This window comes from Heptranchias perlo, chromosome 1, assembly GCF_035084215.1.
Source record: "Heptranchias perlo isolate sHepPer1 chromosome 1, sHepPer1.hap1, whole genome shotgun sequence".
Taxonomy (NCBI): domain Eukaryota; kingdom Metazoa; phylum Chordata; class Chondrichthyes; order Hexanchiformes; family Hexanchidae; genus Heptranchias; species Heptranchias perlo.
This window is the reverse complement of record NC_090325.1, coordinates 62,759,560-62,786,990: the sequence shown is the minus strand read 5'-3', so window position 1 is coordinate 62,786,990 and position 27,431 is coordinate 62,759,560. Positions and strand designations below refer to the sequence as shown.

The 27,431-nt window shown below is 43.3% G+C and overlaps 1 protein-coding gene across 2 annotated transcripts in view; it reads right to left on the bottom strand.

Annotated features, from left to right (window-relative positions):
- LOC137322691 (integrin alpha-2-like) overlaps positions 1-21,812 on the bottom strand; it is a 191,588-nt gene extending 169,776 nt beyond the window's left edge. For both annotated transcript variants that reach the window (XM_067985645.1, XM_067985638.1), the window contains exon 1: positions 21,626-21,812. In XM_067985645.1, coding sequence (XP_067841746.1) covers positions 21,626-21,674 — 49 coding nt within the window. In that variant the 5' untranslated portion in view covers positions 21,675-21,812. The remainder of the gene's footprint in view (positions 1-21,625) is intronic.
- Positions 21,813-27,431: the final 5,619 nt, after the last annotated feature.

Below are 27,431 nucleotides of genomic sequence, written 5' to 3'. Positions count from 1 at the left end.
TGATGGTAGAGGGCAATTAAAAAGGAATTATTGTCCCTGTTATTTTTCCAGTTTAGATACCAACCTAATCATGGAGTAAAGCAATAGTCTTGATGACTAAAGTAGAAAGCTAAGTAATCTATCTTTAAAGATTGTTTTGTCTAACTATAAATAAAAACAGATTGTATATAAAATTGCAGATAGTGATTTTTAAACGTTATTTGCATAAGATGCCTGTTGAGTGAGTTTGGTAAAGTAAGTTTGTTGATGGCTTCACTGCATGAGAAACAAGTTACAACTAGACTGTCTCCACAGTAATGCGTTATTAACTTTGTTCCTGCAGCATTCCAAAGAAATGTATCATTAACCTAACGTAGAGGATCAGCCCTCTTATCTCTTCTCTGCACTGCGTCCAGTGCTTGAATCTCTCCCTTGTGTCTCAGCGACCAGAACTGGATGCAGTGCTCCAACTGCAGTCTGACCAGAGCACTGTACAGTTTGATCATGATTTCCTCTGACATATAGGGGGTGATTTTAAACCCCAATAATGGGTGGGTTGGGAGCGGGTGGGAGCTGAAAATAATTGTTTTTTTGGGTCGCAACTGCAAAACTTTTGGACTTTGCATTCCCAGTGGGAAGCCTGTACTTTTACTCGCCAATGTTAAACCAGGAAATAAAGCCGGGTTGCGGTCGCAACCCAAAAAACAACTATTTTCAACTCCCACCCGCCCCTAACCCACCCGTTCTTGGGGTCTAAAATCACCTCCATAATCTCCTGTTCTGGCTATGTAGCTCAATATCCTATTCGTTGTGATTATTGCTGCTCTGCATTGGTTGGACACGTTTAGCATCGAGTCTACTAAGTCTCCTAGGTCTCTTTCAGCTTCATCCTTAGCTATTTCAACACTATTTATGGAGTATGTGTGCTGTTTGTTTTTTCTTCCTATGTGCAGTACTTAGCACTTCTTTGCATTAAATTATTTGGCCCACTTACATATTTTGTCTGACCTCATTGTGTAATTTCTGAGCTGCCTCCTCCAATTACACCACCCGTACGACTTTAGTATCAACTGCAAATGTGGCACTTTGTATTTGAGTTTCTGAATCCAAGTCATTTATGTACATTAGAAATAATAATGGCCCCAACACTGAGCCCTGAGGCACCTGACTCAGCATTCCCCCCTTTAATTGCCTTTAATGAGTACTCGTTTTCTACCCTATTGGCATTACATTTATGGTACAGAGGCACTTTCAAAAGGGCTCGACATGAGTGAGGTCGCCATCCTTCTGCTGGTTTCACATGCTCTCACTGGCAGGAAAACAAATTGATTGGACAAGAAAAAATAACTGCAGCTGATGCCCGTTATCAGTTATCTGACATGTAGCCATTTCGAACTGAAGTATTTGTATATCTTGGCTGATGGTTCTCCGGAATCCTGTCCAGATTCCAGAGGACCAGCAGCAACACAAAAACAACCGTGTGTTTACAAGCATATAGAAGTCACAGTCATTACTCTTGTTTTCAAGCTATAGTCCTTCCCTGCTAGCTGGGGAAGATGCGCGTGGGCTGACAACGTGAGATCTGGAATGCTGGAGTCAGCACTAATCCTGCCTGTGCCTAGAAAAAACAATGCAGCCTTGTTGTATCCAACACTGCCAGCTATGACTGTTTATATTTGCTGCTAGTGTTGCTTTGCCAAGGGCACACAGGGGAGAAAAGACACATCTTGAGGTGGCACGCTTTGGCATTATCCTGCCTGAATTACGTTATATCACTGTGGCCGAAGTCATATAGAATTTACAGCACAGAAACAGGCCATTCAGCCCAACTGGTCTATGCTGGTGTTTATGCTCCACACAAGTTGGGGCTAATGGGGTTGACAGAGTTGTAATATAAATGCAGCACAGGTGGCAGTTGCCCTCCTCCACTCATTGGTTGTGCACTTAGTTTGCCCGTGCGTATTGATTAGTACTTCTCCAGCAAAGGGACGATAAAGCAAAAACAGTTTTTAACAAGCTCTGCATGTGCGAGCAGCCAAACATGCACACTGAAGGAAACCCAAAGGGTTTTTAGTTGATTTGTTCTTCACCATGTCCAAACACAGTAAGATAGCAAGAAATAAAGTGAACAGCATGCTGGGGTATATTTCATCTCATAAAATTAATATAATCTTGCACACGTACAGCTTTTAAGTTGCAATTTTGTTACTTTTTTTCTGCCGTTGTACTTTCTCGACTGAAAATTACATTGTTGGTAAATGGGAGCGAGCTGAGCCACTTAGTATGCCGGCAATAAAAGATGGAGGCCTTTACACAGCATTGCTTATATTTCCATCAGGGTCGCTGCTGCTGTAGGAGATGCTGGTCAAGCCCATCTCACGGCAGCCCCAGTGGGAGCAGCTTTGTATCATTTACATTATAAAGTTACCAAAGTTGGGCGTAAAGTCATCAACAGCACTGTAAGGTAAATATGGCATTAGATCCTGGAGCGATCCAACCATTGATAATGTAACCCCCCACCTCTCATTAAAATGCTATGAGCTTTTAGAAGAACCATAGAAGTTTATAGCACAGAAGGACCCCATTTTGTCTGTGTTAGCTCTTTGCTAGAGCAATACAAAACTAATACCATTGTCCCACTCACTCGCCATGACCCTGCATCTTCTTCAGCTTCCAATATTTATCCAGGTTTCTGTTAATATTTGCATTGGTTTCTGTCTCAGAAACTTCTTGTGATAAAGCATTCCAGGCTCCAACAATTCTCTATGTAAAGAAATTTCTCCTAAACTCTCTCCTCATTCTCTTAGGGAGTACATTTCATAGAATTATAGAATCATAGAATGGTTACAGCATGGAAGGAGGTCATTCGGCCCATTGAGTCCGTGCCGGCTCTCTGCAAGAGCAATCGAGCTGGTCCCACTCCCCCGCCCTTTCCCCTTAGCCTTGCAAATGTTTTCCTTTCAAGTACTTATCCAATTCCCTTTTGAAAGCCATGATTGAATCTACCTCCACCATCCCCTCAGGCAGTGCATTCCAGATCACAACCAATCACTGTGTAAAAACGTTTTTTCTCATATTGTCTTTGCTTCTTTTGCCAATCACTTAAATCTATGTCCTCTGGTTCTTGACTCCTCCATCAATGGGAACAGTTTCTCTCTATCTACTCTGTCTAGACCCTTCATGATTTTGAATACCTCTATCAAATCTCTTCTCAACCTTCTCGGCTCTAAGGAGAACAATCCCAGCTTCTCCAGTCGATGCATGTAACTGAAGTTCCTCATCCCTCTAATCATTCCAGTAAATCTTTTCTGCACCCTCTCTAAGACCTTCACGTCCTTCCTAAAGTGGGTGCCCAGAACTGGACAATACTCCAGTTGTGGCCGAACCAGTGTTTTATAAAGGTTCATCACAACCTCCTTGCTTTTGTACTCTAAGCCTCTATTTATAAAGCCCAGGATCTCATATGCTTTCCTAACCGCTTTCTCAATCTGCCCTGCCACCTTCAACGATTTGTGCATATTTACCCCCAGATCACCCTGTTCCTGCACCCTTTTTAGAATTGTACCCTTTAGCTTATATTGCCTCTCCTCATTCTTCCTACCAAAATGTATCACTTCACACTTCACATTTTTCTGTGTTAAATTTCCTCGCCGTTTCTGGCACATTAGCGGTGCTGGAATGGTGTAGGAAATTCTTACAGTGAGGAAACCTTTGGGCCGGCACTTCCAGCAGGGCTTGGAGGTCTGAATGAGTGAAGTTACGCATTCGTCTCCTTTGGCTTGATGCCATGATCTGCTGCCCACAGATGGCACTTGAATATTCATACTTCAGTCCAAGTGTGATAAGAATATTGGTAAAAGGCTGCACAGAAGCTTCCTGCTGGTTCAGATGATTGTACCAATTTTACACCAGTTTTACACCACTGCTTACACCAATGTCTATGCAAATGAGCACACCCAGGAAACTTCCATGGTCTCTGCCTAGAGGCCAGCGGCAGATGTAATACTTTTTTTAAAGGTGCAACAGCAGTGTAAATCACATCAAGGAAATTCTGGAACATAGAGATTATTTTAAATTAGTGACCGCCTCATCACAGACTCCCCAACCAGAAGAAATAGTCTTTTTCTATTTATTCTATCAAAATCCAATCAAATGTTTAATCTCCTTTCAGCCTTTACTGCTCCAGAGCAAATAGTCCCAGTATCTCAAGTTTCTCTTCGTACCTATAGCTACAGGCAAGGGCTCATGGGGTTGGGGCTAATATATTAGCATGGAAAGAGGATTGGTTAAAGGATAGAAAACAGACAGTAGGGATAAATGGGTTGCTCTCATGTTGGCAGGCTGTAACTAGTGGGGTGCCGCAAGGATCGGTGCTTGGGCCTCAGCTATTTACAATCTATATTAATGACTTAGATGAAGGGACCGAGTATAATGTATCCAAGATTGCTAATGATACAAAGCTAGGTGGAAAAGTAAGCTGTGAGGATGACACAAAATGAGTCTGCAAAGGGATGTAGACAGATTAAGTGAGTGGGCAAGAAGGTGGCAGATGGAATATAATGTGGGGACATGTGAGGTTATTCACTTTGGTAGGAAGAATAGAAAAACAGAATCTTTTTCAAATGGCGAGAAACTATTAAATGTTGGTGATCAGAGAGACTTGGGTATCCTCGTAAAAGAAACACAAAAAGTTAGTATGCAGGTACAGCAGGCAATTAGGAAAGCAAATGGCATGTTGGCCTTTATTGCAAGGGGATTGGAGTAAAGGAGTAAGGAAGTCTTACTACAGTTGTACAGAACTTAAGTGAGACCTCACCTGGAGTACTGTGTACAGTTTTGGTCTCCTTATCTAAGGAAGGATATACTTGCCTTGGAGGTGGTGCAACAAAGGTTCACTAGATTAATTCCTGGGATGAGAGGGTTGTCCTGTGAAGAGAGTTGAGTAGAATGGGGCTATACTCTCTGAAATTTAGAAGAATGAGAGGTGATCTCATTGAAACATATAAGATTATGAGGGGGCTTGACAGGGTAGATGTTGAGAGATTGTTTCCCATGGCTAGAGAGTCTAGAAATAGGGGGCATAGTCTCAGGATAAAGGGTCGGCCATTCAAGACTGAGATGAGGAGGAATTTCTTCACGCAGAGGGTTGTGAATCTTTTCAATTCTCTATCCCAGAGGGTTGTAGATGCTGAGTCATTGAATATATTCAAGGCTGAGGTGGATAGATTTTTGGACTCTAGGGGAATCAAGGGGTATGGGGATCAGGCGGGAAAGTGGAGTTGAGGTCGAAGATCAGCCATGATCTGATTAAATGGGGGAGCAGACTCGAGGGGCCAGATGGCCTACTCCTGCTCCTATTTCTTATGTTCTTAAGTTCCCATCCCTGGCATCGTCCTGGTAAATCTATGATTTAATTTTTAAATGTTATATATTTTTAAAATTCTTAATTCATCTAGTGAAAAGTTAAAAGAATTAGGGACAATACGAGGTTATGGTGGTTAAGTTATCTTTAAATCCCCCTGGAACAAAAATGTATTTATAAGTTTGGTTTTGAATGCACTGTAACTCTCTATGGTTAAGTTGCAACAACATGACTTTTCTGCCAGTCACGACATGCTCCACAAATAATAAATCTAAGAGAGGGTGGCTACTTGTACATTACTGTGATGATTTATAAGGAGGATAACTTAACCCAAGGGTAAAATTAATCCAACAGATAATGCAATATCCCAACACTGAAATTATTTGCTCTTGATTTTCATTTCTGACGAAATGAACTACTAAAGCCAGTTACTAAATTTAAATGAGATTGTAATGATCGTTTCAAAAATTCAGACATATAAAGAATGTACATTTCACATCCTCAACACATCCTGAAGTGCTTTACATCTAATGAATTACTTTTTTTGAAGTGTAGTGACTGTTGTTATGTAGGCAAACACAGCAGCCAGTTTGCACACAGCAAGGTCCCACAAACATCAATGGAAGGAAGGACCAGTTTATCTATTTTTGAAGCTGGTGCTGGAGGGATAACTGATATCCAGAAAATTGGGAGAACGCCCCTGTTCTTCTTCAAATAGTACCATGAGGTCTTTTGCATCCGTTGGATTTGGCAAACAGGACCTCAGTTTAACATCTCATCTGAAACACAGTATCTCTGCAGTGCTCCCTCAGTATTCTACAGACGTATCAACCTAGATCATGACCTCATGACCAAGGTAAGACCATATGGAGTCAGGGGACAAGTAGCAGAATGGATAGCAAGCTGGCTACAAAACAGAAAACTGAGAGTAGGGGTTAAAGGTAGTTACTCAGACTGGCGAAAGATCTTTCACAAGGATCGGTGCTCGGACCATTGTTGTTCGCCATTTACATGAACGATTTGAACTCGGGAATTGGAAGTACAATTTCAAAATTTGCGGACAGCACCAAATTGGGATGTTTGGTTAATTCAAAGGAGAACTGCAACAAAATACAGGAAGACATTAATAAACTTGCAGAATGGGTGTGTAATTGGTAAATTAATTTCAATATAGATAAATGTGGGGTGGTACCCATAGGAACAATAAGGAAGCCACATACTCCTTGGAAAATAAGAGTCTAAATTGGGTAGAGGAGCAGGTGGATCTGGGGGTACAGATATACAAATCACTAAAAGTAGCGATGCAGGTTAATATGGCCATAAAAAAAGCAAACCAAGCAGTGGGGTTCATTTCTAGAGGGATAAAATTGAAAAGCAGAGAAGTTATGTTAATCTTGTATAGAACCTTGGTTGGACCACACTTGGAGTATGGTGAACAGTTCTGGTCTCCATTTTATAAAAAGGATATAGAGGCACTGGAGAACATGCAAAAAAGATTTACTAGGATGATACCAAAACTGAGAGGTTACACCTATCAAGAAAGATAAAGCAGACTCGGGCTCTTTTCTCTAGAAAAGAGAAGACTGAGGGGTGACCTATTAGAGGTCTTTAAGATTATGAAAGGATTTGATAGGGTAGACATAGAGAAGATGTTTCCACTTACAGGGGAGACCAGAACTTGGGGCCAGAAATATAAGATAGTCACTAACAAATCCAATAGGGAATTCAGGAGAAAGCTCTTTACTCAGAGACTGGTTAGAATGTGGAATTCGCTACCACAAGGAATAGTTGAGGCGACTAGCATTGATGCATTTAAGGGGAAGCTAGATAAACATATGAGGGAGAAAGGAATAGAAGGATATGTTGATAGGGTTAGATGAAGCAGGGAGGGAGGAGGCTCGCGTGGAGCATAAACAGTGGCATGGACCTTTTGGGCCAAATGGCTTTTTTCTGTGCTGTAATATTTATAATGTAATCATGTACTTAAGTCCTGCAGTTGGGCTTGAAACCATGACCTTTTGACTGAGAGGCAAGAGTGCAATTTCTGAGCCAAGGCTGATACTATGATCGCAGTTGTAAAACTTTATAAAGTTTGCCCTGTGCCAATTGCTTTGCAGGATTAATTATTTCTTTATGACATACATATTATGTTGATGTACTTGTTGTTATAACAAAATCCTCTGATAAATATGAATAAAATAACAGTTTATTAAAAATGTTTTTAAAACCTCTAAGGTCTTGAAGTCAAAATTAAACCACAAAGTGATTTTTAATTAAATGATATAACTGCAATTGCAAATGCATTTAGTAAGGAACAAAATAACAAATCAATGTTAATATAACTAACTCAGAGACAATTATTATAATATTTAAGACACCTGGAACTTATTAGTTTAATTTAATTAAAAGTCACTTTTTGAGTTGATTTTGACTTGCGAGACCTTGGAGGTTTTAAAACCATTTGCTGATAAACTTACTTTATTTATATTGGTATTAGGATTATCAGAAGATCATGCCTCGCACTCATGCTGCAGTGTAACTGCAGACAACATACTACTTGGAATTCAGCTCATGCTTGGCTTGCAAGCTGCATATGGTAACCATGGAAATGTGAATTCCAGTCGGAGTTACTAGCGAGACTAACAAAGAGTAACCTTAAGTGAAATGGTTGAAACTGCAACACCCAACTCTGATGGCAAAGACTCTCCACTAATCATTAACAGTCGCCATGGAACAAAGCTTTTACACACACAGTTGAAACAAATAATTTACTATATAAGCAAAGCTGACAATTCTATCAATTAAAACGGTAACAAATGATATCTAGCAACTCATAGTGGTCAATTTTATCAGTCACATACCCTTCCTCTATCTTCAACAAAAGCAAAATACTGCTGGAAATCTGAAATAAAAGCAGAAAATGCTGGAAAACACTCAGCAGGTCAGGCAGTATCTGTGGTGAAAGGTCATCTGATGAAAGGTCATCGATTGGAAATGTTAACTCTTTTCCTCTATCTTCATTTGTTTCAGGAAATTCATTAGAATCCCTGGGCTAGATTTTCCTCTGTGGTGGGCTCGTCATCGGAGAAAAATTGGGAGAAAATGCATCTAGATATAAATATACTGGTAGGTATCTATCGCGATTTGCCTAAGTCTTGTCCTCTTCCATTCGGTCATTGCCATAGGTCAGTCTACTATTTCTTTCATGCTTCTGTTCTGTAGCAATTGCTTTACAACTGAGTGATTTGAAAGGCTTCTTCATAGGGCAATGAGTCATTCACATATTGTAGGACTGGAGCCATGTGTAGACCAGTCTGGGAAGAGGGGTTTTATGACAATCCAACAGTTTTCATGGTCATTTATCTGGTGTTGGCCCTCAAATTTTCAGATTTATTGAATTCAATTTCACAACTTGCCATAGTGGGATTCACTAGTCCAACACCATAATCACTAGACTACTGTACCTATGCATGCTCACAGATATGCAAAGAATTCTGCTCGCCTGGCCAAAAGGCAACGCAAGGTCTGCAATGCATATCAGCATTGCCAGCTCATTATTCTAAGCAGGTATTAGTTTCAAACTGGTTCCTCCAAAAAACAGTGCCATTTCATTGCTGGGACATGGAGATTAAAAGAAGTCTCAGAAATGTAAGGCTTAAGCTTAAAATAATAAAGCACACAGCTCTTTTAAATAGAACTGTTAACCTAAAAAATGCAAGCACTACCTATCAGGTGTCAATTGTAAACAATTTTACAACACCAAGTTATAGTCCAGCGATTTTATTTTAAATTCACAAGCTTTCGGAGATTTTCTCCTTCCTCAGGCAAATGTTTCAAGATCTCCTTGAAGCCTACGCATTTATACATATTGAACAATAATACATGGTGTTTACAGACTGCCCCTGCAACTGCCCGTTGCCAAGGCAATCACCGTGTTCAGACAGACAGGTGTTACCTGCAGAACCTCCGAATACACATTCAACAAAAAAACAAACAGGAAAAAAAACAGAGAAAAAAAAAACACAGAGAGAGGCAGAAACATCCGGAAGGCAGAGAGAGCCAGCAAATGACCCATTATATTAAAAACAGATAACATTTGTTCGCTGGTGGGGTAACGTGTAGCGTGACATGAACCCAAGATCCCGGTTGAGGCCGTCCTCATGGGTGCGGAACTTGGCTATCAATTTCTGCTCGACGATTTTGCGTTGTCGTGTGTCTCGAAGGCCGCCTTGGAGTACGCTTACCCGAAGGTCGGTGGATGAATGTCCATGACTGCTGAAGTGTTCCCCGACTGGGAGGGAACCCTCCTGTTTGGCGATTGTTGCGCGGTGTCCGTTCATCCGTTGTCGCAGCGTCTGCATGGTCTCGCCAATGTACCATGCTCTGGGGCATCCTTTCCTGCAACGTATGAGGTAGACAACGTTGGCTGAGTCACAGGAGTATGAACCATGCACCTGGTGGGTGGTGTCATCTCGTGTGATGGTGGTATCTGTGTCGATGATCTGTGTCATGTCATCAATGAGGACAAACACCTCGCTATGGCCATCCCCACACCTCCACTACTCGCCTTTAAACAGCCACCCAACCTCAAACAGACCATCGTTCGCAGCAAACTACCTAGCTTTCAAGAGAACAGCGTCCACGACGCCACACAACCCTGCCACGGTAACCTCTGCAAGACATGCCAGATCATCGACACAGATACCACCATCACACGAGATGACACCACCCACCAGGTGCATGGTTCATACTCCTGTGACTCAGCCAACGTGGTCTACCTCATACGTTGCAGGAAAGGATGCCCCAGAGCATGGTACATTGGCGAGACCATGCAGACGCTGCGACAACGGATGAACGGACACCGCGCAACAATCGCCAAACAGGAGGGTTCCCTCCCAGTCGGGGAACACTTCAGCAGTCATGGACATTCATCCACCGACCTTCGGGTAAGCGTACTCCAAGGCGGCCTTCGAGACACACGACAACGCAAAATCGTCGAGCAGAAATTGATAGCCAAGTTCCGCACCCATGAGGACGGCCTCAACCGGGATCTTGGGTTCATGTCACGCTACACGTTACCCCACCAGCGAACAAATGTTATCTGTTTTTAATATAATGGGTCATTTGCTGGCTCTCTCTGCCTTCCGGATGTTTCTGCCTCTCTCTGTGTTTTTTTTTTCTCTGTTTTTTTTCCTGTTTGTTTTTTTGTTGAATGTGTATTCGGAGGTTCTGCAGGTAACACCTGTCTGTCTGAACACGGTGATTGCCTTGGCAACGGGCAGTTGCAGGGGCAGTCTGTAAACACCATGTATTATTGTTCAATATGTATAAATGCGTAGGCTTCAAGGAGATCTTGAAACATTTGCCTGAGGAAGGAGAAAATCTCCGAAAGCTTGTGAATTTAAAATAAAATCGCTGGACTATAACTTGGTGTTGTAAAATTGTTTACAATTGTCAACCCCAGTCCATCACCGGCATCTCCACATCATATCAGGTGTCAGCCATGGCTCCGTTGGTAGCACTCTCACCTCTGAGTTAGAAGGTCATGGGTTCAAAAGTCCCATTCCAGAGGCTTGAGCACATAATCTAGGCTGACACTCCAGCGCAGTACTGAGGGACTGTCAGAGGTGTGGTCCTTTGGATGAGATGCTAACCGAGGCCCTGTCTGCCCGCTCAGGTGGACATAAAAGATCCCATGGTACTATTTTGAAGAAGAGCAGAGGAGTTCTCCCCAGTATCCTGGCCAATATTTATTCCTCAACCAACATCACTAAACAACAGATTGCCTGGTCACTATCACATTGCTGTTTGTGGGAACTTACTGTGCACAAATTGGCTGCTGCGTTTCCTACATTACAACAATGACGACACTTCAAAAGTGTAAAGGGCTTTGAGAAGTCCTGAGATTGTGAAAGACACGATACGAATGCAATTTCTTTCTATCAGTTTATTTATATCCAGATGCATTTTCTCCCAACATTTCTTCAAATTTACATTTGAAGAGACAAAAGAGAGGTAAACGAAATTCTTTGCCAAGGAAGAAGATGCTGCCAGAGTCTCAATAAAGGAAGATTTGGTTGAGATACTGGATGGGCTAAAAATTGAAAAAGAGGTTCTAGAATGACTAGCTGTACTTAAAGTAGATAAGTCATCCAGTCCGGATGGGATGCATCCGAGGTTGCTGAGGGAAATAAGGGTGGAAATTGCGGAGGTACTGGCCATAATCTTCCACTACTCCTTAGATACGAGGGTGGTGCCAGAGGACTGGAGAATTAAAAATGTTACACCCTTGTTCAAAAAAGGGTGTAAGGATAAACCCAGCAACTATAGACCAGTCAGTTTAACATCGGTTTAACAAACGACAATCCAGGACAGAATTAATAGTCACTTGGATGAGTATGGATTGATTAGGGAAAGCCAGCACGGATTTATTAAAGGCAAATCGTGTTTAACTAACTTGATAAGAGTTTTTTGATGAGGTAACAGAGAGGGTAGATGAGGGCAATGCAATTGATGTGGTGTATATGGACTTTCAAAAGGCTTTTGATAAAGTACTGCATGGTAGGCTTATCATCAAGATTGTGGTCCATGGAATAAAGGGGGCAGTAGCAACATGGATACAGAATTGGCTAAGTGACAGGAAGCAGAGAATAGTGTTGAATGGTTGTTTTTCGGACTGGAGGGAGGTGTACAGTGGTGTTCCCCAGGGGTCGGTGCTGGGACCACTGCTTTTCTTGATATATATTAATGACTTGGACTTAGGTGTACAAGGCACAATTTCAAAATTTGAAGATGACACAAAATTTTTAAGGGTAGTGAACAGTGAGTGGGATAGTGATAGACTTCAAGAGGATATAGACAGGCTGGTGGCATGGGCGGACACGTGGCAGATGAAATTTAACACAGAAAAATGCGAAGTGATACATTTCAGAAGGAAGAACGAGGAGAGGCAATATAAACTAGAGGGCACAATTCTAAAAGGGGTACAGGAACAGAGAGATCTGGGGGTTTATGTGCACAAATTGTTGAAGGTGGCAGGGCAGGTTGAGAAAGCGGTTAAAAAAGCATACGGGATCCTGGGCTTTATAAATAGAGGCATAGAGTACAAAAGTAAGGAAGTCATGATGAACCTTTTTAAAACACTGGTTCGGCCACAACTGGAGTATTGTGTCCAGTTCTGGGCACCACACTTTAGGAAAGATGTGAAGGCCTTAGAGAGGATGCAGAAGAGATTTACTGGAATGATTCCAGGGATGAGGGACTTTAGTTACATGGATAGACTGGAGAAGCTGAGGTTGTTCTCCTTGGAACAGAGAAGGTTGCAAGGAGATTTGATAGAGATATTCAAAATCATGAAGGGTCTAGTCAGAGTAGATAGAGAGAAACTGTTCCCATTGGCGGAAGGGTAAAAGGACCAGAGGACATCGATTTAAGGTGATTGGCAAAAGAACCAAAGGTGACATGAGGAAAAACTTTTTTACACAGCGAGTGGTTAGTATCTGAAATGCACTGCCAGAGGGGATGGTGGAGGCAGATTCAACCAGGGCCTTCAAAACGGAACTGGATAAGTACTTGAAACTGAAAAAATTTGCAGGGCTACGGGGAAAGGGCAGGGGAGTGGGACTAGCTGGATTGCTCTTGCATAGAGCCGGTGCAGACTCGATGGGCCGAATGGCGTCCTTCTATGCTGTAACCTTTCTATGATTCTATGATTCTATGGGTCTAAATCCCTCTCTCTACAAATCCTTTTATGAGTCTTCCTCAGATGAGAAGATCTTGGGTTCCACTGTGACGACCAGGTCAATGCTCTTATATGCTTGATCACTAAGGATTGATATGACAGAAGTGTGATGAGTGAGGCGGGATTTTTCCTTGAGGTGAGACATTGTGCCTCCATCAGACATTCCATTGAGCAATCCAGCTAACAATTAGTGAAGTTCTTCCTACATGGCTGGTGTATTCCAGTGTCAGTCAGCAATGGGTGGGATGATGTCATTAAACCACTACCCCACAAGCACAATTACTAGATACTAATAATTATTCTACAGAAAAAATATATCACAGCCCACAAACTCCAAATGATTTGGATTGGAGCAATGTATTAATTGCAAAGAATTTGTTTAATGATACCACTGCACGACACTCTTGTTTTTGATCAACTATTATTGACTACAGAAAAGAATGATGTGGAGATGCCGGTGATGGACTGGGGTTGACAATTGTAAACAATTTTACAACACCAAGTTATAGTCCAGCAATTTTATTTTAAATTCACAAGCTTTCGGAGGCTACCTCCTTCCTCAGGTGATTTCCACATCGTTCACCTGAGGAAGGAGGTAGCCTCCGAAAGCTTGTGAATTTAAAATAAAATTGCTGGACTATAACTTGGTGTTGTAAAATTGTTTACGACAGAAAAGAAAGCCATTTTTTTGCTGTAAAACACCAAACAATAAAAGTCTTTTTGTTTGATTCCCTCCCTCACTGCCACTTTCTTAAGACTATTGCTGTACGACAGTGAGTCTATAATCGTCCACATTCAAGTTGGTAGCCCATGGGTGACAAAGGAAACTTTATCCTGACAGACAGGGAACAGGATGAAGCATTGATCAATGACTATTGTGCATTTACAGACATTTAGATGTTTGCCGGTCCTGAATGGTGAAGCTCAGAAATGACAGCACAAAAAATTCATTGTTGCCTTGAACAGTGTAATAATCATTAGGAGCTATGAACTCACACAAAACTCCACATTGCTGCTGCTTATCTTTCAAAGCATACACTTAAGCAAAGTTCTGGCAGCATAAGACCATAAGAACATAAGAAATAGGATCAGGCTTGGGCCATACGGCCCCTCGAGTCTGCTCCGCCATTCAATAAGATCATGTCTGATCTTCGACCTCAACTTCACTTTCCTGCCTGATTCCCATATCCTTTGATTCCCCTAGAGTCCAAAAATCTATCTATCTCAGCCTTGAACATATTCAACGACTCAGCATCCACAGCCCTTTGGGGTAATGAGTTCCAAAGATTCACAACCCTCTGCGTGAAGAAATTTCTCCTCATTTCAGTCTTAAATGGCCGTCCCCTTATCCTGAGACTATGCCCCCTAGTTCTAGACTCTCCAGCCAGGAGAAACAGCCTCTCAGCATCTACCCTGTCAAGCCCTCTCAGAATCTTATATGTTTCAATAAGATCACCTCTCATTCTTCTAAACTCCAGACAGTATAGGCCCATTCTACTCAATCCCTCCTCATTGGACAACCCTTTCATCCCAGGAATCAATCTAGTGAACCTTCGTTGCCCCCCCCCCCACCTCAAGGCAAGTATTTCTTTCCTTAGATAAGGAGAACAAAACTGTACACAGTACTCCAGGTGTGGTCTCATCAAAGCTCTGTATAATTGTAGTGAGACTTTCTTACTCTTGTACTCCAACCCCCTTGCAATAAAGGCCTACATGCCATTTGCCTTCCTTATTACTTGCTGTACCTGCATGCTAACTTTTTGTTTTTCTTGTACAAGGACACCCAAATTTCTCTGAATGCCAACATTTAATAATTTCTCACCATTTAAAAAATATTCTGTTTTTCTATTCTTCCCACCAAAGTGAATAACCTCACATTTGTCTTCCTTATTGTTTGCTGTACCTGAATGCTAACTTTTGTGACAGGCTGAACAAACTACCATTGGGTTGCACTGGAAAGTTTATGATGAGTTATTTTACACAGAAGGGGAACACTTTGTATGAAACAACCTCTTGACAGGAAGCTATAAATGTCAATTTGCTGTAACTTTACATTATGCAGTGGCATATACAGCACCTCAGAAATAGGATAGCTATGAGTGGTGTGAGGTGAAAGGCAATCCCCTCAAGCAGATGAAGTGCATGTTTCCCTGGAAAACACATCTGAAAAAATGGGGGAGAAATTCAACTTACCATTGCCTATTTTTCAAGCATAAAATGGTCACTGGTCCTGCAAATTTCAGGTGGCAATCTCCCGCGCCTGATCTGCCACTTAGTCGGTCCTCCTATTGGAATTGGGCTCCTTTTAGGTCTCCAGGGTGCACGCCTGAAACAGGCGTTAGGTGGCTTGTATATGCAAATCAGGGTCCTAACCCCAGTTGCAGGATCCCAATTGAAATTTGTGTAAAAAGGGCGTACCCTGTGCCAACCATGCTCCAATTAGCGGCCTAACCAGTAGTCCTTAAAGGGACAGCTGGTGGCTTTTTAAAAGATACATTTCAGTTTACAAAACTACTGGGCGTCGCTGCAGACCCAGGCTCGCTCCCCTCTGCTCCACCTCCACCTCCCAGGATCTACCTGTTGGTCGGCTCGGCATCAGGGTCGGCCAGAATTCGTCGGGCCCCAACTGGCGAGCTATATCGGGATGCCCAAGTGGCTCTCTCAACCTGGTGATTTAATTTAAATGAGGCCCGATGCCGAATTTCAATCGGGCCTCAGACTGGCTCACGAAGCAATCACTTCGCCAACTTGCCACCTGTTTTGGCGCAAGTCCGATTTCTCGGCTAAATACTTTTTTCAAAGGGCTCAGATAGGGGAAGATATTTTTGAATTGAGAAATCTACATGTAGAGCTAAGGTCCATAATAAACGATCAATGTTGAAAAGAGTAAAGAGCAAAAATGAGATAAATGAAGAATTGGTAATTAAGTGAGACAAGCTTGGGTTTAAAGGGCTGTAGTAGAAGTGGAAGATTGAGTAAGATAAACAGTTCCACAGTTTTGAGATCCTGGGGAAGAATGAGTTATAGTAGAACAGTGCAGTGAGTCTTGATTTCAATACAGCAATGTATGAGGAGAAGCATGTAGGATGGCATGTTTGAAGCTTAGAAAGGACAAGAGAGGAAAATTCAAAGGAAATCTGGATATAGTAGTATCAATAAAAAGGAATAAAAGAGATTGCAAGAGAAAGAGATAGACAGGCAGATATAATCTACTATACAAGATTTTACTTGTATTCTGAATGAATCAGGAAGATTTTGGAAAGGCTCTCCTGATATAGCAGTAGTGCTCAAGTTTTGAACTGTTCTTCCATACTTGCAAGTATCAGGCTGCATAAGCATTTGTGAAGTTAATGGGACTTAATATCCAAGGAATAAGAAATCAAAATAATACTTCCTTACACATATACTGGTATGTATTGATGCTGCCAATTAGAAAACTGCATATGCAAAACTAAAGATTTTCCAATATTGTTTTCCTTGCTACTACATTGATTTATATGACAACATCCACAGCGAAATCAGAACACAAGCTTTGTAAATGTATTACATAGAATTTACAGCACAGAAACAGGCCATGCTGGTATGCTCCAATACAAAAACAGAGAGTAGGGGTTAAGGGTATCTTTACAGCCTGGCAGAAGGTGGGAAGTGGTGTTCCACAGGGATCGATGCTGGGACCAATGTTGTTCACAATTTGCATTAATGATTTGGACTCGGGAGTCAGAAATACAATTAAAAAATTTCCGGATGACATCAAATTGGGGGGTGTAGTTAATACAAAGGAAGAATGTCTCAAAATGCAAGAAGACATTAATAAACTTGCAGAATGTGTGCGTAATTAGCAAATGAATTTCAATATAGATAAGTGTTTTGGTAAGAAGAATAAGGAGGCCATACACTACTTGGATAATAAGAGTCTAAATTGGATAGAGGAGAAAAGGGATCTCGGGGTACAGATACACAAATCACTAAAAGTAGTGACGCAGGTTAATAAGGTCATAAAAAAGGCAAACCAAGTACTGGGGTTCATTTCTAGAGGGACAGAATTGAAAAGCAGAGACGTTATGTTAAACTTGTATAGAACCTTGGTTAAACCACACTTGGAGTAAAGTGCACAGTTCTGGTCTCCATATCATAAAAAGGATATAGAGTCATTGGAGTAGGTGCAAAAAAGATTCACAAAGATAATACCAGAACTGAGAGGATATACTTAGCAGGAAAGGCGGAACAGGCTGGGGCTCTTTTCTCTAGAAAAGAGGAGGCTGAGGGGTGACTTGATAAAGGTCTTTAAGATTATGAAAGGATTTGATAGGGTAAACATAGAGAAAATGTTTCTACTTGTGGGGGAGTCTAAAACTAGGGGGCATAAATATAAGATGGTCACTAATAAATCCAATAGGGAATTCAGGAGAAACTTCTTTACCCAAAGAGTAGTAAGAATGTGGAACGTGTTACCACAACGAATAGTTGAGGTGACTAGCACAGATGCATTTAAGGGGAAGTGAGATAAGCACATGAGGGAGAAAGGAATAGAAGGGTATGCTGGAAGGGTTTCATGAAGTAGGGATGGAGGACACTTGTGGGGTACAGACCAGTTGGCCCGAATGGCCTGTTTCTGTGCAGTAGACTCGATTTAACTCAATTTTGCACACCAACCCCCATCCGAATCTATTTATTTCATTTAACCCTATCAACATATCCTTCGATTCCTTTCTCCCTCCTGTGCTTATCCAGCTTTTCCCTAAATGCAGCTATGTTATTTGTCTCAAGCACTCCATGTGGTAACGAGTTCCACATTCTCATCATTAAATGTAATGATGAAAATAACACCAAATAATACTGAAGGAGGAAGTTGGATGGTAGACTGGGTTAAATCCTAATCTTTCACAACAAGAACCTGGGCATAAACTTGGGACTTGGGGTAAAAGTTCCCTCTATTTGATATCTGTTAGAGAATGGGGTTGCAGGGCAGAGAGAACTTTAGTTTGTATCTAATCATTCTATACTTGGCCAGGGAGCATTAGAAGCTAACACTGGGTACCTGAAATGGAAAGTGTTCTATTGCACTAACACCCCTTATAAGTACAAAATACAATAAAACACATGGAAGACTCAAGACCACTTAGAACATTATGAAAGATGAGGGGAGGGGCAAAGCACAGATTATACAAATCAACAGTCACTCTATTAATCTAATGCAGTGTTCACCAACATTTAATTCTGTTACGACAAGGACAAGTCAGATGTAATAGTTCTACACATTTTCAGCTGGTGCATAGACATTTCAGCTGATAACAGAACACTAAGGGGATACATTTTGAGAGCCTGCACAAGTACCATGGACTGAATGGCCTCCTTCAATTCTGTAAAATTCTATGATTCTAGGGGGGGAATTTTAACTCCGGGCAGAGAACTGGCGAAAGGTGTGTGCCGACTGCCCGGGAGGTGTTGCAAATTTTAAATGTAGCAAACGAGCTGCCTGCCCAAAATGGGCATCCAGAGGCAGCTAGCCAGGTTCCGGCTGACACTCAGCTAAATCGCTGGGGTTGGGGTTCAGGAGGGTTTTACAAACGCGGAAGTGGGGGCAGGAGCCCTGGGTGACAGTGGCCTAAACTTTCTTTGTGGGGCCCAGGCAAGAGAGAGTCTAAACACTTCCCCATGACATTCAACGAGCAGGTCAGAGGCTGGGTATTCTGCGGTGAGTGACTCACCTCCTGACTCCCCAAAGCCTTTCCATCATCTACAAGTGTATAGAATCTTACAATACCAGGTTATAGTCCATTTGTCAACCCCAGTCCATCACCGGCATCTCCACATCATCTACAAGGTACAAGTCAGGAGTGTGATAGAATACTCTCCACTTGCCTGGATGAGTGCAGCTCCAACAACACTCAAGAAGCTCGACACCATCCAGAACAAGGCAGCCCGCTTGATTGGCACCCCATCCACCATCCTAAACATTCACTCCCTTCACCACCAGCGCACCGTGACTGCAATGTGTGCCATCTACAGAATGCACTGCAGCAACTCGCCAAGGCTTCTTTGACAGGCACCTCCCAAACCCACGACCTCTACCACCTAGAAGGACAAAGGCAGCAGGCACATGGGAACAACACCACCTGCACGTTCCCCTCAAAGTCACACACCATCCCGACTTGGAAATATATCACCGTTCCTTCATCGTCGCTGGGTCAAAATCCTGGAATTCCCTACTTAACAACACTGTGGGAGAACCTTCACTACACGGACTGCAGCGGTTCAAGAAGGCGGCTCACCACCACCTTCTCAAGGGCAATTAGGGATGGGCAATAAATACTGGCCTTGCCAGCGATGCCCACATCCCATGAACGAATTAAAAAAAGAGAACTCCTACCCCTCCGGGCCCTACAAAGATAAGTGTTGTATTTACCTTTTGGCCCTTTGCTTCCGCTCAGACTGCTTCTACTGAGCAAAGCGTCCATGATGAACTCTCTGCTCGGTAGGCTGTTAAAAAAGGGTTGGAGCTCTATCTGAGTGATTGGCCCCCAACATGCATATAGTTATCAGGCTCCCACCCGAGTCAGTTGGGTGCCTTGTCCACCCAGGAAAACAGTGGCGCAAAAAGGGCTGCATGGTAGCAACAGACTGGTAGGTGTACCACTTTCATTTTAATTCATGTTCTACTTTGTTTCAGCCAGGTGGAGGGAATTAAAATCCTACATGGAAATTAATGGTATAGTGTGATTCTGATGTGAATTTGCACTAATTGAATTTAAACAAGTAGTATGAGCCATCATAGGGTGATCACTTTGGCTTTGCACTAGTTCCCAACAAACCATTAGGGAACCTACATTTTTTATCTTTTTAATGTTAGCGGGCCACTGTCCTGCCAGCTCTTTGGTAATATTGCAATTTAACTGGTTACCTGCTTACCAGAGCTTTGCTTACATGCAATCATTAAATTACACTTTCCCTGGCCACACTGATGCAGAGAAAGTACGATAACTCATATCAGATGGTCCTGCATGACTCCAATTATTTTATTCAGTTTCAGAATGTGGGCATTGCTGGCAAGGCCAGCTGTTACTGCCCATCTCTAGTTGCCCTCAGAAGGTGGTGGTGGGGCACATTCTTGAACTGCTGCAGTCCGTGTGGTGAAGGTACGCCCACAATGTCATTAGACAAGGAAGCAGTTTGATACAATTGATTGCCTTGCTATGCCACTTCAGAGGGCAATCAAGATTCAACCTTGTTAGTATGGGAGTGGGTAAGGATGGCAGGTTTCCTTCCCTAAAGAGCATCAGTGAACCAGTAGGGTTTTTACCATACTCCAACAGCATCATGGTCACATTCACTGATACCAGCTTTTTATTTCCAAATTTTTAAAACTGAATTCAAATTCTCAAACTGCCATGGTGGGATTTGAATTTACCTTCTCTGAATTATTAGTCCAGGCATCTGGATTACTACGGATTCCAATAACATAACCAGTAGACTACTGTAAAATCACAAACTCGTAGTATAACTGTGCCGCAAATAATATATTCAAGTTGCCTGAAGGCAAACAGATCACTCAAACTTCTAGTAACACTCCTTTTTGAAACATGAACAAACATGACTTTGAGCTACGAGCCAGTGACTTTGCTATACCCTGTGTGCCTCTTATTAATTCAGGTTCGGTTGACAAATGCAAAAGGACTGTTCATTGGTAAATGTGCAGGATTAGGTTACAGTACATGACTGTGTACAATGGTGCACATAAAGTATAGAGTAATTAAAAAAAAGTATGCAGTTTGTTCTCTGTGTTCAAAGCTTACAGAAAATTTCACATTGAAAAACAATTCCAGAAAAGGCAATAAGATTATTGTCTTTTTGCTTCACTGGCTTTATGTTTTCACTTCTATGTGCTATGTTTATCATTTGTGGACCTTGAAAGGAATCAGTAAAGGAGTCAAAATAAAACATGTATCCATCTTAGAGCTCTGTACTACAAATTCATTTTGACGGAATTCACAAGAAGGTTTAAATGTTACCAAAAACAGCTGATATCAGCTTTTCAGAACACTTCATTCTTTGGTAGACTGACCTTTCATTTTAGGGCTACTTACAAACTATCAGTCTGGAGCGGCCGAACTTTAACTTCATCATGATTGAAGATATATGAAAAAACCCAAATCATAGTCACTTGTTTTTAAGGATTTTACTCACTTTTATAAGTCTGCTTTAGTTATACAGCAGACACTGAAGTTGACTGACATGTAATAGCATTACACACACAGACGCACTCTTCTCAACAAACAATGCAACAATGAGAAACATTTTCTGTACAAAGATAAACAAAAATGCATGCACAGTAGAAGTTTGAAATGAGAAAAAACTAACACATTAACAGGTATAGGTTTTAACCATCATAATTGTTATATTTAATACAGAATATACCCAAATGTTTTCGATATAACAATAAAGCAACTCTCAAATTACTGACTCTTTCCCAATTAGTTTTACAACCAAAACCTTCTAAGAAAATTTAAATACGATATATTCTGAGCTTATGATATTCCTACCGTGGACAAGAAGTAAGAAAGAAACAATTCCTTGGCTGTTGGAACCCATAGCTGGCAGTGAGCTCACTCAAATTCAAACTGTTTCTCTGTCTCCAGCACAAAAGATCCTAAGTGATCACTTGCACTCTTTCTGATTGCTGTTCTCAGCTGCTCTCACGCTCTCTGTGTCTGTCCACCTTAAACAGCTTCTGCCCTGACTGAGTCACTGTTTATTATCTGTATGTGACGTTACTTCCTGAGTCAGAGCCACACCTTCCAAAAGTAAAGTTTGAGAAACTTTTAATGAGTCCTGCACATGCAGGAAATGTTTCTATCCATAAAACCAGAGAAGTTAAGCTCTGGGCTATCGATATTGTGACTCCTCCCACTGGGAATGGTGAACTACTCTAGCTCTCTCTCGCTGATAAAATAACTCCTCCCCTGGGAAAAGTATACCTTTTGTGTAAACCACAGCTCGGCTATCTATTGATTCCCTTTGGATCTTAGCTAAGGAACTATAGTTGTCTCAGTTGACAAAGATCCCTCCCCAGAGCAATTTTGGGTTTGCGATGTGTAAACTCTCTCTCTTTTCCACTTTCGCCCTCTCGGCTTGCCTTAGTGTCACGTTTAGTTGTGCTTTTTCTAGCTGTTGGCTTTTCTGGTAGAGTGAGCCTTCGGCTTAGTGGTAGTATCCCAGCATTTGAATTCGCAGGTACTGGGTTCAAACCCTGCTCTAGACAATCCTAGAGAGTTTTTTTCTTATTCGTTCATGGGATGTGGGCATCGTTGGCAAGGCCAGCATTTATTGCCCATCCCTAATTGCCCTTGAGAAGGTGGTGGTGAGCCGCCTTCTTGAACCGCTGTAGTCCGTGTGGTGAAGGTTCTCCCACAGTGCTGTTAGGTAGGGAGTTCCAGGATTTTGACCAAGTGACGATGAAGGAACAGCGATATATTTCCAAGTCTGGATGGTGTGTGACTTGGGGGGGAACGTGCAGGTGGTGCTGTTCCCAGGTGCCTGCTGCCTTTGACCTTCTAGGTGGTAGAGGTCGTGGGTTTGGGAGGTGCTGTTGAAGAAGCCTTGGCGAGTTGCTGCAGTGCATCCTGTAGATGGCACACACTGCAGCCACGGTGCGCTGGTGGTGAAGGGAGTGAATGTTTAAGGTGGCGGATGGGGTGCCAATCAAACAGGCTGCCTTGTCCTGGATGGTGTCGAGCTTCTTGAGTGGTGTTAGAGCTGCAATCATCCAGACAAGTGGAGAGTATTCCATCACACTCCTGACTTGTGTCTTGTAGATGGTGGAAAGGCTTTGGGGAGTCAGGAGGTGAGTCACTCGCTGCAGAATACCCAGCCTCTGACCTGCTCTAGTGGTCACAGTATTTATGTGGCTGGTCCAGTTAAGTTTCTGGTCAATGGTGACAACAAGGATGTTGATGGTGGGGGATTCGGCAATGGCAATGCCATTGAATGTCAAGGGGAGGTGATTAGACTCTTTCTTTTTGGCAATGGTCACTGCCTGGCACTTGTCTGGCGTGAATGTTACTTGCCACTTATAAGCCCAAGCCTGGATGTTGTCCAGGTCTTGCTGCATGCGGGCTCGGACTGCTTCATTATCTGAGGGGTTGCGAATGGAACTGAACACTGTGGAATCATCAGCGAACATCCCCATTTCTGACCTTATAATGGAGGGAACGTCATTGATGAAGCAGCTGAAGATGGTTGGGCCTAGGACACTGCCCTGAGGAAACATAGAAACATAGAAAATAGGAGCCGGAGTAGGCCATTCAGCCCTTTGAGCCTGCTCCGCCATTTGATATGATCATGACTGATCCTCTATCTCAATACCATATTCCCGCTCTCTCTCCATGCCCCTTGATGCCTTTTGTGTCTAGAAATCTATCTAGCTCCTTCTTAAATATATTCAGTGACTTGGCCTCCACAGCCTTCTGTGGTAGAGAATTCCACAGGTTCAACACCCTCTGAGTGAAGAAATTTCTCCTTATCTCAGTCCTAAATGTCCTACCCCGTATCCTGAAACTGTGATCCCTCGTTCTGGACCCCCCCAGCCAGGGGAAACATCCTCCCTGCATCCAGTCTGTCTAGCCCTGTCAGAATGTTATATGTTTCAATGAGATCCCCTCTCATTCTTCTAAACCCAATCTCTCCTCATATGACAGTCCTGCCATCCCAGGAATCAGTCTGGTGAACCTTCACTGCACTCCCTCAATGGCAAGTATATCCTTTCTTACATAAGGAGACCAAAACTGCACACAATACTCCAGGTGTGGTCTCACCAAGGTCCTGTACAGCTGCGATAAGACATCCTTGCTCCTGTACTCAAATCTTCTTGCAATGAAGGCCAATATACCATTTGCCTACCTAACTGCTTGCTGCACCTGCATGTTTGCTTTCAGTAACTGGTGTACAAGGACACCCAGGACCCTTTGTACATCAACATTTCACAATCAATCACCATTAAAATAATACTCCTGCAGCAATGTCCTGGGACTGAGATGATTGGTCTCCAACAACCACTATCATCTTCCTTTGTGCTAGGTATGACTCCAGTCACTGGAGAGTTTTCCCCCTGATTCCTATTGACTTCAATTTTACAAGGGCTCCTTGGTGCCACACTCAGTCAAATGCTGCCTTGATGTCAAGGGCAGTCACTCTCACCTCACCTCTGGAATTCAACTCTTTTGTCCATGTTTGGACCAAGGCTGTAATGAGGTCTGGAGCCGAATGGTCCTGGCGGAACCAAAACTGAGCATCGGTGAGCAGGTTATTGGCGTGTAAGTGCCGCTTGATAGCACTGTCGACGACACTTTCCTTCACTTTGCTGATGATTGAGAGCAGACTGATGGGGCGGTAATTGGCCAGATTGGATTTGTCCTGCTTTTTGTGGACAGGACATACCTGGGCAATTTTCCACATTGTCGGGTAGCTGCCAGTGTTGTAACTGTATTGGAACAGTTTGGCTGGAGGCACGGATAGTTCTGGAGCACAAGACTTCAGCATTACAGCCAGGATGTTTTTGGGGTCCATAGTCTTTGCTGTATCCAGTGCACTCAGCCGTTTCTTGATACCACATGGAGTGAATCGAATTGGCTGAAGACTGGCTTCTGTGATGGTGGGGATATCGGGAGGAGGCCAAGATGGATCATCCACTCAGCACTTCTGGCTGAAGATGGTTGCGAACGCTTCAGCCTTGTCTTTTCCATGCACATGCTGGACTCTGCCATCATTGTGGATGGATATTGATGGAGCCACCTCCTCCCGTTAGTTGTTTAATTATCCACCACCATTCACGACTGGATGTGGCAGGGCTGCAGAGCTTTGATCTGATCCGTTGGTTGTGGAATCGCTTAGCTCTGACTATAGCATGTTGCTTCCACTATTTAGCATGCATGTGGTCCTGTGTTGTAGCTTCACCAGTTTGGCACCTCATTTTTAGATACACCTGCTGCTGCTCCTGGCATGCTCTTCTACACCCCTCATTGAACCAGGGTTGATCCCCTGGCTTGTTGGTAATGGTAGAGTGAGGAATATGCCGGGCCAGGAGGTTACAGATTGTACTGGATTATAATTCTGCTGCTGCTGATGGCCAACAGCGCCTCATGGATGCCCAGTTTTGAGCTGCTAGATCTGTTCTGAATCTATCCCATTTAGCACGGTGGTAGTGCCACACAACACGTTGGATGGTGTCCTCAATGTGAAGACGGAACTTCGTCTCCACAGGGACTGTGCGGTGGTCACTCCTACCAATACTGTCATGGACAGATGCATCTGCGACAGGTAGATTGGTGAGGATGAGGTCAAGTAAGTTTTTCCCTCGTGTTGGTTCGCTCACCACCTGCCACAGGCCCAATCTGGCAGCTATGTCCTTCAGGACTCAGCCAGCTCGGTCATTAGTGATGCTACTCAGCCACTCTTGTTGATGGACATTGAAGTCCCCCACCCAGAGTACATTCTGCGCCTTTGCTACCCTCAATGATTCCTCCAAGTGATGCTCAACATGGGGGAGGACTGATTCATCAGCTGAGGGAGGGCAGCAGGTGGTAATCAGCAGGACATTTCCTTGCCCATGTTTGACCTAATGCCATGAGGTTTCATGGGGTCCGGAGTCAATGTTGAAGACTCCCAGGGCCACTCCCTCCTGACTGTATATCACTTTACTGCCACCTCTGGTGGGTCTGTCCTGCCGGTGGGACAGGACATACCCAGGGATGGTGATGGACGTGTCTGGGACTTTGGCTGAAAGGTACGATTTTGTGAGTTTGGCTATGTCAGGCTGTTGCTTGACTAGTCTGTGGGACAGCTCTCCCAATTTTGGCACAAGTCTCCAGATGTTAGTGAGGAGGACTTTGCAGGGTCGACTGGGCTTGGTTTGCCTTTGTCGTGTCCGGTGCTTAGTGGTCCGATGCCATGTGGTCTATCCGGTTTTATTCTTATGATGACTTTTTGCAGCGAGATTGTACAACTGAGTGGCTTGCTAGGCCATTTCAGAAGGCAATTGAGAATCAACCACATTGCTGTGGGTCTGGAGTCACATATAGGCCAGACCGGGTAAGGACGGCAGGTTTCCTTCCCGAAAGGGCATTGGTGAACGAGCAATAGGGTACGGTAGCATAGTGGTTATGATACTGGACTAGTAATCCAGAGACCTGGACTAATAATCTGGAGTCATGAGTTCTAAATCCCGCCATGGCTGTTGGGGAATTTAAACTCAATTCATTAAATTCAATTCATTAAATAAAAATCTGGAATTAAAATACTAGTATCAGTAATGGTGGCCATGAAACTACCGGATTGTCGTAAAAAACCCATCTGGTTCACTATGGTACAGTGATATACAGTCAGGAGGGAGTGGCCTTGGGTGTCCTCAACATTGACTCTGGACCACATGAAATCTCATGGCATCAGGTCAAACATGGGCAAGGAAACCTCCTGCTGATTACCACCTATCGTCCTCCCTCAGCTGATGAATCAGTCCTCCTCCATGTTGAGCACCACTTGGAGGAAGCACTGAGGGTAGCAAGGGCACAGAATGTACTCTGGGTGGGGGACTTCAGTGTCCATCACCAAGAGTGGCTCTGTAGCACCACTACTGACCGAGCTGGCCGAGTCCTGAAGGACATAACTGCCAGACTGGGCCTGCGGCAGGTGGTGAGCGAACCAACACGAGGGAAAAACTTACTTGACCTCGTCCTCACCAATCTACGTGCTGCAAATGCATCTGTCCGTGACAGTATTGGTAGGAGTGACCACCGCACAGTCCTCGTGGAGACGAAGTCCCGTCTTTGTACTGAGGACACCATCCAATGTGTTGTGTGGCACTACCACCGTGCTAAATGGGATAGATTCAGAACAGATCTAGCAGCTCAAATCTGGGCAGCCATGAGGCGCTGTGGGCCATCAGCAGCAGCAGAATTGTATTCCAGCACAATCTGTAACCTCCTGGCCCGGCATATTCCTCATTCTACCATTACCAACAAGCCAGGGGATCAACCCTGGTTCAACGCGGAGTGTAGAAGAGCATGCCAGGAGCAGCACCAGTAGTACCTAAAAATGAGGTGCCAACCTGGTGAAGCTACAACTCAGTACTACATGCATACTAGACAGCGGAAGCAACATGCTACAGACAGAGCTAAGCGATTCCACAACCAACGGATCAGATCAAAGCTCTGCAGTCCTGCCACATCCAGTCGTGAATGGTGGTGGACAATTAAACAACTAACGGGAGGAGGAGGCTCTGTGAACATCCCCATCCTCAATGATGGCGGAGTCCAGCACGGTAGTGCAAAAGACAAGGCTGAAGCGTTCGCAACC